The sequence below is a fragment of the Xiphophorus couchianus genome, chromosome 23, assembly GCF_001444195.1.
Source record: "Xiphophorus couchianus chromosome 23, X_couchianus-1.0, whole genome shotgun sequence".
NCBI lineage: Eukaryota > Metazoa > Chordata > Actinopteri > Cyprinodontiformes > Poeciliidae > Xiphophorus > Xiphophorus couchianus.
Window position 1 is genome coordinate 10,706,863 of NC_040250.1, and position 20,064 is coordinate 10,726,926.

At 35.5% G+C, this 20,064-nt stretch overlaps 1 protein-coding gene across 1 annotated transcript in view; it reads right to left on the reverse strand.

Moving 5' to 3' along the window:
• gfra4b (GDNF family receptor alpha 4b) overlaps positions 1-19,228 on the reverse strand; it is a 48,972-nt gene extending 29,744 nt beyond the window's left edge. The window contains exon 1 of the mRNA XM_028008056.1: positions 18,861-19,228. Coding sequence (XP_027863857.1) covers positions 18,861-18,903 — 43 coding nt within the window. The 5' untranslated portion in view covers positions 18,904-19,228. The remainder of the gene's footprint in view (positions 1-18,860) is intronic.
• Positions 19,229-20,064: the final 836 nt, after the last annotated feature.

Below are 20,064 nucleotides of genomic sequence, written 5' to 3' on the forward strand. Positions count from 1 at the left end.
ATCCTATCTCGTTGCTCTAAAGTGTTCTTGACAATATAAACAGGTTTAAGTGTAAGAAAAGAGCACCTATTTAATTCACACTTAACAAAGTCACAAGAACTAAGAAATACAAAAAATAAAACCTCTTGGTTGTTGTGGCACCTGAAGGATAGACAATTAATATAATAATAGGTTTTGCATTAACAACATTCACAAGTTTTTTGAAAGCTGTTCTTAATCTATTTTAAACCAAATGGGTGTTATCCTTTGCCTTTTTACAGAATAAAGGCTGTTCAACAATCTTTTAGAAAAATCTTACTATTCCAACATCATTTATTCATGACTGACATCACAGAAGATTGTTTTCTGGTTCAAAGCATTCAGGACACAGCTTAAATAAGTGAAGCTAAATCAAAAGCTACAAATCATATGCCAAAGTCAGCTCATAAAAAACAGTGGCTACAACAAACCTGTAATTAAGAAAAAATATTAGAAATGTTGACATGTTCACTCTTTGAGGATTTGCTAGGTGTAATTAAGAAATGTAAGAGAAATATAAATGTTGATTAATGTAAACATTCATCCTTATGTTTAATGCCAACTTTAACTTTCAGATGTGGAAGAAGAAGGGACCAACAGATTCAGAGTTACCTTAACTCTCCCTCACCTCTTTATACACACATGAATAAATGAAATTAGACAACAAAGAATTTATAAATGTTTTAAACCCCGTTAAATTTGCCTCCTTCATAGGGGTTCAAGCTATAATTAGGAGATACAAACACAACTCTGTAATTAGTCTGGTGCTTAAGATACACTTAGAAACTTGTTAGACTTTTCAATAAACTGAGCTGTGGGTCATCCCATTGCAGATGGACTTCTTTTCAGTACATCAGTCCACATCTGGTAGTAGCAAGTCCCAAGGGACCACTTTAACTCTTCAAATCTGAATAAACATGTGGATTATTTACATTTCTAAAAGCCAAATGGTGAAGCACTTCCAAGTTTCGTTTTTGCAACCCCACACCAGATTACAGTCTTAAGGTTTTACAAAATAACTCAAAGCATATGGATCTAGTGAGCATTTTTATTATTTTTCATATGTATCTACTATCTGCAAAAACCTTACAAACTTCACTTTGTATACACATTTACACACAATCAAAGTGAAGATTTGGACATGATGGATTTCTGAGATGAGCTAGAATTATTTTGTTATCCTCAGTTACCTAACCAGAGTCTGCCTTGACCCAATCCTGCTGTTATTGTTAACTCAAAACCACTGCATTAGCAAATCCCCTGCATTGTGTGAATGTGCACAACAGAGAAAAACTTGAAGAGAGTGAGTATGAATGAACTGATCAACTAACACATTGTAAACAATCTAGTTGAGTCTTGCAACTGTAAAATGAGAAAAATAATGTTTTTTTGTTTGTTTGTTTGTTTGTTTCACATATAGAGCCCCATAAAAACAGTTTTTACCAAAACGTTTCCATAATTCTTGGTAAAACATGAAAAACCAGCAGCTTTTTTCTAGTAATAATAAAACCATGTTATTATAACTTATACGTTTTTGGTGTAGTCAAAGGATTTGATTCTCTTGTTTCCAATTTTCATGTCTGAAAGGTCAGAATTTCTTTGAATTTACCCCTGGGTATAATAGCCCATAACATCACCACATTCTACCAAGACTAAGCTACAGCAAACAGTAGCAGATTAAAGATGAACAATACCCTGTGGATAACATGGCGAAGGTCTCATGTATCACAAAACCTATTGTAAAGAACCTTTAATTGGTGTAGAATGATGCAGCCCAGGATTGAAATATGGATCCTCAACTTCCCCTCAAGTGGTCAGAAATTTATTAGCCAAATAAAAAGAGAAACTCAGTTTGAGTTTCAGTTTAAAGTATCCTGCCTGCAGAGCTGAAAGAAAATTATTATTGTGTCACAGATGGAATATTTTAATCTGAGTGGCAGTGATTTCATAGTACAGATGTACGTGTTGGCGATCCCCCTTTTTCCTCTAAATGCTGGTGGTCAGCAATGGCCATTATGGTTAAATAGCTTAATCAAACCACAAGACATATCTCCAATAATGGAGGTCTTTGTTCCAGTGTTCATTTGCAAACTGCAATCTGGCATATTTTATGTTTCTTCTGGAGTGATGGCTTCCTACTCATTGAATGACCTTTCAGCCCAACTCAGTACAAAACATGTTTTACTGTGGATAATGACAAATTTTCACAAAGTCTTTGGCTTTTCTTCTAGAATTGATTTGAACCGTTTTGGACCTAAACTGCATCTGTATGAGCTCAAACTATTTTGCAATGATGACAACAAAGTTCCAGTCTCTACATTTGCAGTTTTTAAACTAATACATCAAAAGACTTGAAGTATTAGTTAGATGGCAGCAAAATTGGGTTCTGCAAAGTATTGTCAAAGGTTGCTGGAAACAAATGCATGCCATACTATGGATATTTCTATTTGAAGAATTTAAAAAATAATTACAGAACTTGAGAAACTTACATTCTGTTGCCATATACATTTAAGAAATCAGACGCTTTCTCCTTAAGCCCCTGAAAACAAATACTTCTTCAGTCTTTTCCTGATTCTTGTAATCTGACCTTCGAGTAAATCTACTGGAACATCAGCTGCTGAGAAGATTGGTAAATGTCTTAAATGTTTTCCCTTTTCTAAAAAAAAAAAGTTCTCTCTTAAGAATGATAAGACTGTAAATTTTTGAAAATCACTGTGTAACTCTTCCCAGATTGATTGGCAGCAACAATTGTTTCACTTGGGTAATTGTCTCTCTGCCTTGGCAGCTTGAGAATGAGCATAAAAATCACGATTGTGTATCCATTTCCCTCAACTTCCCAATTATTCACTACTTTATGTTTGTCTACCACATAAAATGTCAATAAAATACAGTGAAGTGTGTGCATGTATCAAAATGTGAAAAAAAAATTGAAGGGGTGTAACTACTTTTGCAAACAAAGTGATATTTTAATACTGTCAACCAAACATTAAGTTGACATCTATTCTAAATGAATGCCTACACTGTGATAGGTGTGCCTCCAGTAGGAAAAAGGCTTTTAGTGACTCGAAGAGGAAAATTCAAGAGTTTGTCGAGAACAAGGTATGCTAAATTACATGGGTAAAACCGCTGAAAGTACTCTGTAACAGTAGCTAACGTTGTTGAGTTATAGTGTGTGCTACATTACCATTTGTATGATAATCACATAGATTGCTTTTCCTGCTTTCTTTTGTCCCTGAATACCAATACTGTCAAGGCTTGCTCATACTGAATGCAGTGTGTGTCACCTCCAAACAATCTGTTCAAGGTCTCCTGGTGTGTTAATCTGCTGAAAAACCAAATGTATACTCTCACATAAAGGTGTTTATTTGCATGCATAATGAAAAAGCTCTTTTCTGACGACAGACCAGATTCAAGGAAGGTTAGAAAATAATGTTTTGTAAAGATTGTTATGTGTGCAAGGGCTATTGTCTTGTGTATTGGTTTATAGATTCAGTGACGACGAAGGTCACCTGACACTTTAATATTAACACACAGAAGAACACAGAAACCCCCCCAAGGCTGCAATGATTTAGAATTGGCGCTTTAATAATACATTTATTGTGAAACCTTCTCTCAGTATCTGCAATGGAGGCAAAATAATCACATTAATCTCACGTTAATTTCCAAAACGTTCCCATAAACAAATCGAAAATAAAGAAGAAGAGGGGGAACAACTAACTTGAGTGGGGATAAAAAGAAAAACAATGACCATCTAAAAAAAACTGGATTTTATCATTTTCAGAAGGTTTATTTGTTCAACAAGAAGCTGACTACATCAATGAATGACAAACTGAAAATAATATGTTTGCAGAAAAGTATTCTGTAACAGTTTTACCAGACTTTTGGAGAGGCAAATTCAGTCACAGGCACAAAAATAAGACAACTATCCATCACCCTTTTTTAATTTCTATAATCTTTAATTGTCCAAGACAAAGGCAAAGCTTATTTTTGCTCTTCATACTAATATTTATTTTCAGTAAGACAATTTTTGTGACATTTTTGAGGAGAAGTAGGTGCAATCTTAGTTCACTTGATCTACAGTTTTGGGATGTTTGTAGTTTTTTGGAAATAGACGGTTTTGTAGTTTTACCTTTTATTGATGGTCAAATCTAGGGTAGAATAAACCAGTTTACCATGAATAATTGGGTACACACATTTTCTTCCAATTAAATATTTACAGATACAGTGGAAAATAAATACAATTCTTTCAAACATATTATTTTAATCATAAATAGTACTACGTGGAAAACAGTTTTCCTATAATAAATGAAAAACACTTGTTACCAACAGCACCCATTAAGAAACAGATTAAACAAAAAAGCTAACACAATTGCTATTACAAGCAGCATGTAGTAGCTCCTTATTGAAGCTTTTCCTCAGGCCCCTTAGGAAATGTTTATCGTTACCTAATAATTAAGTCCAACCCCAAATTTTTAAGATAAACACCAATATTACTAATTTCAGTGGCGTCCGTTTCCAAAATGAGGCTCATTAATCATCATATTGCAAAAGTTATAAAATACAATTTAATGTTAGAAAATTACTACTTCTTCAAGTAGTATCTTACACAAAAAGTCCAATAAGTGAATGTAGGATGTTTTGTTTTGTCCAAATGCGTAACGCAGAGTTCAGTCAGATTTGACTCTTGGATTATGATTGAATCCTGAAGCATCTTCAATTTTGAATCATTTTTGTGGCCTAATAAGGAGGAACATCAGCTTTTCCTGACCTCATGTTTCACACAATATCAACATATCCCTTCACTGTCTAAACAGGTGTTCAACCTACTCTGAAGGATACATTTTTTAAAGTACACACACCAATCCACTAGTTCTCATTCTTCCCTCCTCACGCTCCCAGCTTATTAAGAAGCTTCCTTCCTTCTTCAAAGCCCTGGTGACTGATCCAGTAAGAGATTTCAAGCTGTGCCTTGTAATGATGCAAGCCATGTGAAGCGCAGAGCAATGGGTCAACATGAAAAAAGTTGAAACAATGCTGTAGATAGCATAGAACTGAAAATTAGGAACTTCTTAAACACTTTTAGCAATAAAAACAGAAAACAATGTAATTTTTCCACACATTAAATCACCACTTTTCATTGATTCCTAATTTATTATCATCACTAATCAATGCATTCCAGAATAATAACATCCTATGATTCAGTAATCATTACAGGACGCAAAGGTGCAAAAACAGCTTGCTGACTGGGATATAAATTACTATTAACCATAAATTTACAATATGCAAAAAACACATACTGTATATCTGTTTAGTGCAGCAAATGATAGAAATACAACAGTTTTGGAGTGTTTTTTTTAAGATGCTTTTTACAGTGACAAATGGTCACTGTACAAACACCAAAAGATTTCCAGAAGAAAACATGAGTGAGGAGGTAAGCCTCTGTTTCGACTAATCAGGAGACAGTAAGAATGCATTAAACATCCCGTAGAAACCGATACACTAAAAAACCTAGTAAAGGAGCATATTAGCTTGATTTTTGAGTTAATATAAACACCTTTGGGTTTCCATCCACAAGAGCAAAGAGTAAGGTGATCTGAAAATTACACATAGAAGAAATTCTTGCAACGAATGGAATGTTTTTTCTCTTCAAAAATTTAGAAATGTGTCACCAGCTAAACTGAAATGTTTCTGTCCTCTCAAGCAAATCTCACCGAAACATGCCCTGAACCCTTTTCGCATCAAAATGTCAAATGTTTCAAATTATCTTCACTTATAAACTGTAATACATAAATATTAAAGTCATGAATTTTCAGAGGAGCTTATCTGCTGGGTAAAAGGTGTTTGTCATTTCCAGGCTCAGAGCCAATTTCGATAAATTTACAAATGCCTTTAAATTTTTTTTTTTAAAACTTTTTATTTTTATGTGATTTTATTTGGAGAGTTTTGTTGTTCAGCTCTACTCTTTAGTTCAGTTGTGAAAATGCAAGTAATTGCTGGTTCATGTATCAGCCAGAATTCAATACAACTCAGTTTATTAATATAGCTAAAATTCAAAACAAATGCCAGCTTGGGGCACTTTACAAATAAATCTAGTCACATTTTTATTCAATCACACATGCATTCCATTTGATCCTTATCAAACAGTATATTAAGTTCTGCTATTTATTCAAAGTTTAACCCTCTGATGCATAAGTGGGTCATTTTGGACCCGGTGAGATCATCTTTTTGCAATATCTTTGTAATGAAATGTTTTCATCACTTCATATTCCAGGTATTCCTCAACAAACATGTTATTAATTCATGCAATTCAAATTTTTAATTGACCTTTTACACATTTTTAGAAATAGCATGTTTTATATTACGACCCCATTATTCCATAAGTGGGTCCAAAATGACCCGCATTCATTTCCTATGGAATTTAATGGGAATCTTTGTTTCTTACCAGCAGTGACTGTCAGGAAAAAAAGAAATTGTGAACCATACACACTGAGTCCTAACTCTCACCCCTGAATAATAATATTTTACACAGCAATGACTTTTACATATAATTATTATCTTTATTTTTACCTCACAAATGTGTGTATGTGTGTCGATCATCAGTGCTGTGACAGTGTTGTCACAAATCAACATACTAGCCTTCTTCAAAGTTAGTTAACACTAGCTATCAAACCAAGCAAGCTAACATTACTGCCTATATTTTATTGTGCATGTGTATTATTTGTGTGCGTGTCTCCGTGTGTGTCTTTGTTTGTGTCTGACACCCTCCTGGTCACCTCTGTGGTGAGATGTTCCGGGCACGACCCACCGGGAGGAGACCAGGAGACCCAGGACACGCTGGAGAGACTATGTTTCTCAGCTAGCCTAGGAACGCCTTGCGATTCCCCCAGAGGAGCTGGAATAAGTGGCTGGGGAGAGCAAACTATGGGCATCCATTCTTAGGCTGCTGCCCTGCAACCTGATCCCGGATAAACGGAAGAAGATAGATAGATAGATGGATGGATGGATGGATGGACACAATCACAAGCATGATACACACAGCACAATAGAATACAGACGGCAATGTTAGCTAGCTTGGTTAGCTAGCTAGTTTCAAGAAACGTGCTCTTTCTATCGCCTCCCCCCCTTTCCCCTGCCCACACACACCCACACACACACACAAACGCCCATAAACACGGGTCCAAAAGGAGCCACTCATGGAAGACTGTATAGTCAATATACCATGCATCAAAAGGTTAAAAAAATTTATATCTAAGTAGTAATTCCCAAGCTCCTTCAGTGCTATTGAGGTCTTGGCAGCCTCTCTGACCGCTTCTATCTTGTATTTTCAATAAAGGAATGTCCAGTGTTAGTCATGCCATCGTTAGATATTTTTAGTGTACCAGTGTGTGTACACTTTTCCTGGCTGATACCTTCGTAGAACGACTGACTTCTGATCCTGAGTAACCTCTCTACAAACTCTAAAAACATTTCTAAATCAAACAAGAAATGGTTCACAAGGAACAAAGTTTTGTAGAAAACTCGTGCTGTGAGTGAAAAAGGACAAATTCTCAAAAGGACTCAGAATTCTGCTTGACCTACAGAGATCAGTGTAAATCTGTTTTTTGTTTTTTTGAAAAGCAGCAAAATCTGTTCTTACACCTGTGGGATAAATGTGCTTAGGTTACAGATTCAGATGTCTTTTCATTTTATTTTATGTATGAAATTTTACAACTACAAAACAAAAATCAATTTAAAGTAAGGGTAATGCGTGTGCTGGATACTGTATGTCTTGGAACATCAATTTAATTTCTAAAATAAAAAACAAATATATTATAAAGTTGCATTTTTCCATTTTTTTCTCTGATAATGTGCTATTGCAATAAGGCTGAATTAATTTTAAGATTATTTTTACACTTCTTTATCAGGTCCGCCAAAAGAAAACAAAAAGACCGAAGTGTACTGGAATGGAAATAACTTCAAAACATGATCTCGCACACCGTTCTATAACAACAGCAGTGTTGAATCCCTCAGGAACCATTGTGGCATCGAGTCAATGGACCTAATATGGAGTGCTTCCTCTCTTGGGGCACATACATATGAAATTGGCTCAGGTTTCTCTGCTATCACTCACACAGACTGTCAGATGCTTGGTGGCATTCTGTTGATCCAATTAATTAGCTCCTAATAAGACATGGAGAGGAAAGGGATTTGCTACTACTAAGTAGTGACAGAATCAAAGCCCTCTTCAAATTAAGCCAATGTTTATCACAAACTGACCATTAAAGAGATATACTCCTTCTGAATCATCATGTACACTAAGTAATTTCTCCCAAGAAGACTCATACCTTAAGCAAAAACTCCTAAACAAAGATTTCCTAACTTTTATTGTCTTGGTTTAACTTCTAAATGAGATCTATTTGCAATTTGCAGCAATTTTGTCAGTGTCACACCCTCGTCTGAGACAGTTAATCAAGTGGCACTGAACGGAGGTGACATCCCATCCTGCATGAAGCAGATGTTGTAAATCTACTGCAGCTCACTCAGACAGGTGCCCTCCAGCTGGTTCCTCTCTGTTGCTTTGTGTTTCCTTTTTGAACAACACTCTGTCCAGCTGTTATGTTCTCCTCATTATAAGGTTGTACAACAAAGCCTGATTAATGACCAAAAGAGGACTCTCAGTAGAATAACATGTTTGTAGATGTAAATGTGCTTTGAATATTTTGATAAAGTTTGTAAAAGATTTTGTCCCCTAGATGTGACTTTCAGATACAACTTCACCATTTAAGACAATAAAATTTAAGATATTTCGGAAATAAAGAATCTAGATAAAAATTAGCCACTGGAAAATTAGCATTAAAAGTCAGCATACATGGAAGAATAAACTGAAACCAGACACGCACCCAAGTAAAATAACTAATCCATTTCGATATGAGCCATTCGTAAGCATATGCTATTACTTGTTAACAAAAAAGTCAGTCAGAAAATCTCTTGGTAGCAACTTAGAGTATTTAGAATGGAAATATGGTTTACGTAGACAACTTCTGTAGTTGAAGTGTGATGTAGTTCAAACCTAAAATCAGAATGCTGAATGGTTGATAGAGGCTGGTTCAAGTGTTTCAGACATTGAGGATCTATAACTTACCAAAAATGTATGTAATTAATTACAAAACTGGCTTTTCACAAAGTCATAATCTGTTAAATCATATGTGATTACATAAACCTGTTCAGGGACTGTGGGTGGAAATTGACATTTTTTGCTATAACCTATAACATTTCTCCTTTTAAAAAGTTAATGAAATCTTGTACATTTGCTCTGCATAAATAAATAAACAGCATAAACAGTGGGAATTTCACATGTTGTAATCTATGGTTTACAGCAAAAAAAAGAGAAATAAGAATATCCTGCGTGCAGCAGTTGTGTGGAAAAGCCCTTATTATAATTAAGTTTTATATAATGTGCAAACAACCATCACTGGTCATTTCTTTTGTTTTTTACCATCATGGTGAAGATAAAACCATAAATTGCTTCCTCTGAAAAGATCCTTCCAGACATGCCATACTAAAATTATTCATAATTTATTTTTTTCTATACAAGCTGCTAGCTGCCATAACTCAGCTGAAACATACTTCAAAATGAGAACTATAATAACAAAATATCCAATTTGCAGTAATTTACTTGCCTGACAATGTAAATAAACAACTAAATATTAATTAAATACATTGCACTGCCGTTGTTTGAATTGCGTTAATTGCCGATGTATCAAACAGTTCAGTTTGTGAGCTCCGCCTGCCTGCCTGCCAGCCAGAAAAATAAAAACAGCATCCCTCATGTAAAAGCAATGCTATCATAGCTCTTTTATGGCCTGTGAGACATGCTTTTTTGCAATTCATGCATATGGATATACTGCACCACAACACTAATAAAAATTAATAGGAATGTATTTTCCTTCTGTTTCACTCACTGGAACACAAAAAAGAGGACATAAGATACAAGAGCGTTATATTTCACAGCTAAGAAAGAAGCCACTGTTAAAGTCAAGTTCAAATTTGTCTTAAAACTATTAGAAAATTAGAGCAAAATATGACTTCAACACAACTGCTGTTTTTGGTCCAAGTTACCACAAAGACACTCCACCAAAGAATATTTCACGAGAAAAAAATCTTATTAAATCAACCACCGTAAATAGAGCAAATATAATTACTGGGTTAGTGCATTTCCAAAACCAGAACTCCTGTGGGATGTTACCAGTTTATAAAATGTGGCTCAAAGAAGAAAAGTGATCCACAGATATTGTCATGGGGAGAAAAGACTCACTGATGCACAACGGGGGCAAAGCCTAGCCTGTGTGGTCCGATCCACCAGATGAACTGCTGAAGCTTAAATTGCTGAACAGGTTAATGTTGGTTCTGATAGAAAGGTGGTGTCAGAATACACACTGAATCTCAATTTGTTGTTTCTCCAGCCCAGTCAGGGTGTCGGTGCTGACCCTGAATCTAAAATGAGTATGTTATGATCACGACTAGACCAAAAGTAATGGAAGAAGGTTTCCTGGATTAATAAACTGTATATTACATGAATGGCCAGGTGTGTGGGCGTGGGTGTCTGTGTGTGTGTGCGTGTGTGTGTTGGGTAACACTTTACACAAGGCTGAGCCATTGGAGAAAGACAAAAGCAGTCTGGCAACATTCGGATAGGAAACCTTGGTTGGTGCCATTCATAGATGTTCCTTTAACACATCCCATCATAGCTTTGTATTTGTTGCAAACACTTTTCCATGGAAACAGTGTTTTCTGATGGCCTCTATCCAATTAGATCTAAAATATGAGAGCAACTACTGTATAGTTTTTACTTCCTGTTTGAAACATTTAAAATCATCAGGCTTTGATTCGTTTGTTGGCCAATTTGAATGATTCAAACATAAGTGTCAGCAGTACCTGAATTTAAAATGCTAGCATCAAATCAATGCTTCTTGGTAGAGCAGAAAATGAAGTTTCTTCTTCATAAGAAAGCGTCTCTTCTCTTCCGCTGATGCTACATCATTGCACAAGAGGAGGGATTGCTGCAAAATCAATGACTCAATGGAATCATAAAAGTGTGCTGTTTCGCATAGTAAACTAGACTCACTTGTTTTCTAAACTGAATCAAAATAGAATAGAATGCATGTAAATTAATTTATATCTGTCTTAATGATTGCACATCTGTTATATTTCTGAATATTGATTACATATGTTTAATTAGATTTCTTTTGAACTGGTGCTGTATAAATACACTCAATTGAGAAATACAGAGAGATATCTAAATCGCTTGCCAAAAAGCACAATTGGGTAAAGCCAGTTCTAAATTTCCATGAAATGTTGCAATATGAAATATTTATTCTCAGTGTGTATGCCTGACGTTTCACTGTTTTATTATACTAAATCTCCACTATCTCACCATGCATAACAACTAGGAGTCCGAGGACATCAGCACGATCAGCATTAAAAGGAAATCATGCAAACAAAACAGAATGTGCTTTTTCGAAGATGCATGCACAAACCACAGAATGTTCAGTCTTTCCTACACAAACAGAACATTTCACCAGGAGCCCGACTGCTCTTCCAATTTTAACCACAGTAGATATTCTGGCCAAAACCTTTGTCAGTGGTTGTTGTTGCATGACCCAGACTTGATCCAACAAACTGCTGGCTTTGTTCAAAACCAGTCAAGGTTTTCAATTTTTAATTACAGGAAAATCAATGTGACTGAAGATCTCACTACAACACAATAGACAATGTTAGAATATGTGGTATGCTACTTTTCTGCTTTGGTGAACCTCATGCAGATGCTCAGAAGTGATTTTTTCAAAACTTGAATAAAACAATTCATTTATCCTCAATGCTTTGAAGATTCTAATTTTATGCACATATATCTAGGGTACCTGTTCTGTGATCAATTAAATTAGGTAACAGTAGTTTATAGCTGAGCTAAAGCCAAAACTACATTTTTTGCAAGTATTCATTTACATTTACTTTTTTTGTCCTATTACATCCAAAATTTACAGTGACTTTTATGTGAATTTTATGTAACAGAGAAACACAAAGTAGTGCCTAATTGTTATGTGCAAACAAAACAAAAATGTGCCATGCAAAAAAGTCAGGTCTCTTTACTCTGATATCTATTAAATAAAAAAAGTACAGTATTAAATATATGAGTTGATCTGTTAGCAAAATAGGTAAGGCTTGGACAAAATGAATGGATAGCTGTGAGCATCAGAGTCTTGTCACAAATTTTCAATTTGAATTAGGTCTTGACTTTAGATAGGCCATTCTCACCATTCAACAGTAGCTCTGCATGCTAAGGCCATCATCCTTTTGGAAAGTGCACCTTAGTCTGAGTCAAGGTCTTTTGCAGCTTGGAACAGGTTTTCTAGCTCCTACAGAGGTCAAAACTGGCCTTTTGGCTTTTCTTTGATGAATGTTCTCCTTTCCTGCCAGAATATCCGTTGCAGTGGAAGGCCATGCATTGGTAGGTTTGTAGTTGTGCCGCAATCTTTTCTCTTCAAAGGGTATAAATATGTTTGTAAGTGACTGAAAATTACTCTGTTGCTAATCAACTCCCCAGTGTCTCTTACAGCAGGGTAACATTTCTGTCCCTATATTTTATAGAACTGTAGAGGCTAATTTTTGACTCCTGAAAGAAAGAAAGGGTTGCAGAAGGTTACAGAAGGTTTCTCATAAAGGCTGTGAAATAACATTTGCATGAATAATAATGTGTGCATCTCTAATATTCACTGCTGTGAGGAAAATGAGCTCCTAAAACTTTCCACTGAGCCGTGCTTTTGTAACTTTATTGCCTGGTTTTATAATCCCATAAGGGTTATAAATGCATTTAGTAGATACCAAAACACAAAGTCGTTAATTTGAAGTCTAGTTTCTGTCAGTCTGTTCAATGTAAATGGATCCTCAGCATTTAAATCACCCTCAGTTCTCTATATTTAAAGTAAATCTTCTGGTAATATCTAAACTCCTTTATAATTAGCTGTAAAATATCACGTTAGACTTTTTCTTTTTGGGCTGGAAAACTAAAAGACAGACTGGAAAACTATTAAAGTGCTAATACGAAGCCTTTAATACATGATCGTGTATGTGCTCATTTTTCAGAAACAGTTCATATGAGTAATGTTTAATTGTCCGACTACATGAAAATATTGGTTAGAGCAGATTTAAATAACATTTAAAATCCTAATAAACTCTGCTTTGTCCATCAGTTACCTTTCATTTTCTTATACTACAACATATTTGATCACATGAATCTCAAAACAAAAACACACTCACTGATTAGTGAACAATGATTTAACTGACACTTTATTACAATAATGAATTAGGGCAGAAAACACATTATCTTTACTACCATGCATCACTCCCAGTCAATAGTATGTCTATGGCTTTCATACACACCCCACACACCCCCACGCACAACAGTCTGTGTGTTTCATACTGAAAATAAGCAGCAGCTTCTGACTTCCAAACTTCATCTGCTTAAAGTTATATTTTAACATCACACGCAGACAAGGAAGTCAGAAACTGAAAAATGTCACCGTTAAAGGTCAGAGACATCAGACTGATTGATATCAGCTGAATCTCAATGTGCAGATTCCAAAATTTCAATAATTAAAGAGAAAGGTAGAAAAACATGAGGTTCTGCAGAAACACTGTAGCAGCCAGACTCTTTGACAAGACTTTTTTTTCTCCAATGTGTCTTACAGAGGATTTAAATTTTAGTTTTACCTTCTGTGTATAATGCAATATTTACACTTTGTAGTCAATCGCTTAAAAACCTTTACCAAAACAGTTGTTAGAACTGCTTAATTAAACTGCAGTTTCAAGTATTCTTGCAGGAATACATTTCTACACCTTTTTCACTCTCTTTTGAGTAAAAAGGTCCTGGAGACAAGCTGACAAAGGCCATCAAGCTTCACCATGGAGTTTACACTCACAGCACATTTGGACACACCAATTAGCCTGGCATGCAGCTGTTTGGATGGTGGGAGACCACTAGTTCTTGGAGAAATCCCACACAGGTAGACGGAGTAACAAGCATAGCATACAGAAAGCTATCATAAAGTCAATTTTTCCGTCACCTCACTCTCCAGTGTAGATTCTACTTATCCACATCATGTTAAGATTGCTCTTTATTTCTGCACTTATTTGATATTACTCATCATAGTTTTTTTTTTTCATGGACTCGCTTTTTAATGGAGAACAAGTCAGGTGTTTTCACAAATAAGAAGAAAAATGCAGTTTTTGTCTTGGAATATAGCTGGATACAAGGACCTAATAAAATAAGAGCAGCGATGAATAATGTGATGTCCAGGTGCAAACATGGCCTGTAAACTGGGATAATTAAAGTAGGAAAATCATCTTGGAATAATTATACAACACAGAACAAAGACACAAAGATGAGGAACAGCGGAAAAATGAACCAATCATGTAAGACGATGAATTGGCAAAAAGGAGAAAAACAACTGGGAAAGAAATCACTAATGAATAGCAGGTGGTACAAACCAAATATCTAAAACCAGGAGGGAAGCAACCAACTTAGAAAGCAAGACTAGCTGCCGTAAAACAGCAAAAGAGTTACAAAACAAAAGAGGAAGTCAAGCTAATAGAAATACATACTTTTGAAACCCTACAAAACAAACCAGAAACCATTATTTCATAGGTTCTGCTAATTTCAATTACATAATCACTGAAATATCCCTCAAGGAAGGGAGCTGTGGCATTTATTTTTCATAAGTTCAAAAAGGAATCTTTAGAAATACCATTTACCATTAACACAAGTGTGGTAAATAATGGCAGCAATGATTTATACAATGCTGAAAGAAACAAAACACATTTAAGCCTTATGTAAGAGGCTGCATAATCAGCTATTATGCACAGATTTAAGTTAAACGCATTTCTGAAATTCAAATGTTTACACATTCCCCAAAATGTGATTTGAAGGCTGAAAATGTAAACCGGTGTCATATGTCCTAGTTTTATAAAAGCAGAACTGTTTTTTTCCCCACACACTGCATGGGCATGTACTGGGTTGTGTGTGTGAAACAAAATGCATAGTTTAGATTTTGTAACAAATCCTCATGCAAGAGTTAGTTTATAACGAAGTACAATAGCAAACAATGCATATATGTGTCTATTACGGGAAAAAAACAGTTTAATCCAGCAACACCAACAACATTCAGTGAAATAAATCAGCAGCATGGCTGAAGCAGAATGCAGTGACAAAGCCTTTTGTTGCAAAAACATGGGGTTAAAAATAGTAAATATCATATCCTTAAGAAACACTGAAAGCACACTAAAAAGCTCTGACAGCACTTAATAAAAAAACTTAACAGTAAAAGGACTAATGATGAATGTAAATACTGTTGGCAACTCCTAGAAGATATTCCCTGGTTTTTGTGCCATTTAAATATATTCACGTTGCTTTTAGTTTAGATTATTGTGGAGTATTAATGCAATCAGCTTTGTGCTACGAATAGGTCTTACATTGTGGTGTGAAACATGATCTGACTCTGGTGAAAGTTATATTAAGTTAACGTTGCACAAAAATGCTTCATCAACCATAAAAAATGAGGTACTCTGAACAGTTGAACTCGATTTCAAACAATTATTAGCTTCAGTGTAAATCTGTCAAAGTGAGTCCCAGTGTAAATTTATCATGCAGATAAGATCAAAGACTGGGCAGTCCACTAGTTATCTCAGATTATTTGCTATTATTTCCTACAACATTGGATGCATTGATTCAGTTTGACACTACAGCTTATTTAAATGGACAGATTAACCCTTTAATGTCTTCTTGAGGACCCACAAACCTGGTCTGAGCATCATGAGCGCTAAGGTTTTCAGCTCCAACCACATCACACCAGGATGAAAACAACCTTAACAAAGCAAATAGAGGCTCAAAGTGATGGGAAAAAGGCACAATTCCAGATGATTTTCACTCCTTTCTGCAGCCAATTAAGAGATTAGCCTCTATAATAAAGAAGTGCAGTTTGAATACAGGCTTAATGGATAAAACTGGCATAGCAGCAAATTATTTTATTTGATAGCTACATTGAAATACAAATAGGTATAATCTAAACATAGAGAATGATCTCTTAAGGTGTCCTATATGTGTTTGTAATCGACCTAAATTAGTTGTGAAATTCTCATGATGAGTTGACAGTATAACAACAGTTACTGAAAAACTGAAAGGAAAATTGTTTAAACATATTTTGATTCAATGCCTACTGATGTGAAACTAATATAACAATTTTAGGTTATTCAATATCATTTCTTTATTGATCTTTGATTGTAAGACAAAAGCTTACTATAAATGTACCAATTATTTGGCCAGAGATGGGAATGGGATGGGAATGCATTTTTTTCTGGCATCACTTCAAATCACTTTAATTAAACAATGGGAATAGTATCATTAAAAATTAGAATGACACTATATCAAAACTGGACATTTTTAAAACTCTTGTATAACCTGAGGCAGTCTGTTCCTAATTTAAAGTTAAATAGCAACAATCCCTGAAAATGTTTTCTTTTGGTGATGTTTTGGGGGGTCCTTCAGCAGCATTGTTGGCACAAGCGAAAGCAGAGAAATCTTTGACTTTGTGCTCTCCTGAAAGGCAGTACTCAATACCAGCATTTTATGGACACTTTTTTTACAACAGAGGTCTTGATGTTTGCCTTCAGAGATGTTTCTGGAAAATTGTGGTCATTCTGTTGTGGCCTGCAGGTAACTGAAGTAGTTAAGAGAGTGGGGGTAATGTGTGATTTTATTTCATCTGTCCAGATAAAATATAGTTTGCAGAGGAACTACGCAAAAAGGTGCAAAAACAAGTTTGGTAATCCAGACAGGTTTACAGGTTTGTTATACAAACAGACCACTAAATGTGTAGTCATGGTAACTGATCCCAGTAATGGCTAAATAAGCAGGATCATCATATCTACTGTGATTCAAAACACAAACAAAATACAAAAATCTGCATGTTTAAAAACAAATACATAAATATGCCTTCCAAAGCTGTCCATAACCTTTGATTTTTTTTACTTTTTTGCACGGCTAGATGCTTTAACAAAGTTCAAGAGTTGCCACAGTTTCTCAATTGAACTTTAGCATGGATTTTGACTGATCTATAAATATGTTATAATCTAAATTATTATGTTTTGTGATGGATCAATCTGATAGAGAAACTATCACCCTAAGATTAGGGTGATGGCAAAGAGTCCCACCAACCACCAATGGGAAAAAAAATGCAAAAAGCTGGTAAATAATTACAAATAGGATTCAAATACTGAAATGGTAATTAAAAAAGTGTTATTTTTTGTTATCATTTCAGATATAGTTGTCAAATTTCCAACCAGAACCAAACCAGCTGGCTAAATGAAAATATTTTGAAATCTAAATCTGCCAAGTGTATGAATAATTTTGGGATTAACTGTAAAGTAGACTTCTCATGACTTTCTTTCAACAATCATTTTCATCTTTCCATGTTCCTATGAAGATTAAATCTGTGGGAAAAAGGACAAACTGATGTGATAAGCTGTGGATCACTGCAGCTCTTCCACAGGCCAGTCCAGGTGGATCCCAAATCTCGGCAGGTTTAAAGTTGTGTCATACTCTTTTCATTTTCAGATGATGGATTGAACGGTGTTCTGGGAGATATTGAAAGTTTGGGAAATTCCTTTGAAACTCTGTTTTCTCTGTCTTCATCTGTTTGTTTGATATGTCCAAACAAAGCTTTGATTCATTCACAGGACATAAAAGAAATTATACGTAGGTGGATTCTTTTTAAAAACTTCTGAAGGCCCTTAGTTGGGTGTGAACACAAAGGCAGGTTTCATTTAATAATCTTAAAATGTAAATAAAGACATGGAAAAATCTAGTGAAAGTGGTTCTCTGAAAAAGTTAACAGGTGAGAATACGTTTTTAAGGCCTAAGCACATCACCAGAGATCATTTGTGGGTCTATTTTTTTCAAACTATTTGACAATAATGCAAAAAAGGTTTTTAATTTGACTTCAGTTCACAGAGAGCAGCTGATTCAAGTAGCAAATTCTTCCATTCAGCATTTCTTGGAATATCCTTTCATTTATTTAATGAATGACTTCCACAAACAAAAAGCTTTAATAATTAATGACAAAGATTAGAAATACATTAATGCATTTTCCAGCCTTTGTTAAGAAGGAAAGCTGGAGCCAGGTAAAAAAAAAAAAAAAAAGAAAAGAAGCCATCACAGTGGTCAGGCAGCTAAAACTTTATATTTCCAAACAAAACAGATGAAAATATGAACCAGCTGCATGTTTCTCTCCATCCAACTGTGCTGTTGCCACAAAAATCAATATTCTAGCTTCATTCAGTTAGAGAGCAATATTTCACAGATGACTGATGTACTACTGCCAGTGGTCGCTTGTGAAGGATTTGCTAAATAATAAAGCAATTACACCATAAAATGTAAAGCTGTGCACTTGATAATTAGTTTCAGTATAAAGAATGACAGAAAATATATTAGGACAAATATTTCTTCGAGCAACTCATTCAATTCAACAACACACAGTCAAACCATCCCTGCACACAAGCACCCGAGGCAGACTTACCCACTCTTCAGCATATGCACTTGCAAGTAAACTATTTTGCGTGGTTTCCCATATTACGCTGTCCCATCGGATCGTTATCACAGATTCCTCGTTTTAGCGACGCATTTCAACGCCGCAGCTATAAATTTGCATTAATACAATTTTAAGCTCATGTTGCAAAATGTTGCCAAATATTTTCCATCATACCCGAATGGAGCGGGTTACAAATCAGGCCAAAAGGGAGAAGTTAATACTTACCAAAAGTTAGGAGCATAGACAGATAAACTCCCCACTGATCCATCTCTGTCGGAATTTCAGGTTACACCTCGGAGCTTAAATCTACAGAGGAATATTCCTTATGCGCATTTGGGTATCCTTGTTTGCTCAAAGATCTTTTCCCCCCCTCCTCAGCCACTCTAATGTAGTTTGTCGCTTGATTTTGTAAAAATCGTTTTATATCTCAGAGTCCCACCAGTTCCTTCCGAGCCGCTCTCTCTGTCGCGGTTTTGCGCAAAGGAACAGCCATGCGTGATGCTGCGAGAGAAAGTTGTCCTGTGCGCTGAACAGTCCGCTGGTATTGGAGAGCCTTCTGTTGCGCGTCTACGTGGTCGCTGAAGTCCTTGAGTCCGCTGCTGAAGAGAAGCCGAGCGCAGGGAGCAGCCGAGAGGGAGGGGGCAGAAAGGCAGGGAGAGGGGGTTGTTTGTGCAGGAGAGGCATTAGGCATTCTGGTCACACAATGATTGCTTAGCCGCGATTTTCTTTTTTGATCCAAAAAGTAGCTTTTCTTAAAATTCCTGAATTCTGCAGTTCCGCTTTGAAGAATTCCAACCTTCGACATGCGCTTTTACTGGGTATACCTGAGATTCTTAAAGGACGTGGATAATTTTCCAATGCCTTAGAAGTAGTTTTCTACAATTAAGTATTTTCCTCTTTTGAAAGGCATTTTTTAAATCAAAGTAAAAAAAAAAAAAAGTACAAAAAAGCTTTAAAAAGTGTGCTTTTTGTCAAGAAAGTCCCAAAGCAACTTTTGACAAAGTCTTTGTTGATAGTTCTGCTTTATCTTGCGTTGTCATTAATCATCTGTTTAGTTTTCTGGGTGCCCTGTTAGACCTCTGTCAGCACAAAGTGCAACATTGGGGCTTGGGGTCAAATAGCAAAGGAAAACAAATGCGTACAAAAAATTATGTCATAGAATAAGACTTTTGACAGTATGTATATCCTTATGCGTACAATGTACCAACCCTTTTTTTAATTTCTTTTGCAATTTTTCTTAGCAAAAAGTCATTTTATGTGAGTGAACTGAATGACTTATGGTGGACCTTGAGTTGACGACGGAGATAAAAGAAGGAATGGCAATGATAATGAAACGGCAGGCCTCTATTAGGGTTTCAAAACATGTCTGAGATGAGACTACAATTACAAATGTTTGTACAAAAGCTAAGGTCAAATTGTAAAGTGCTGG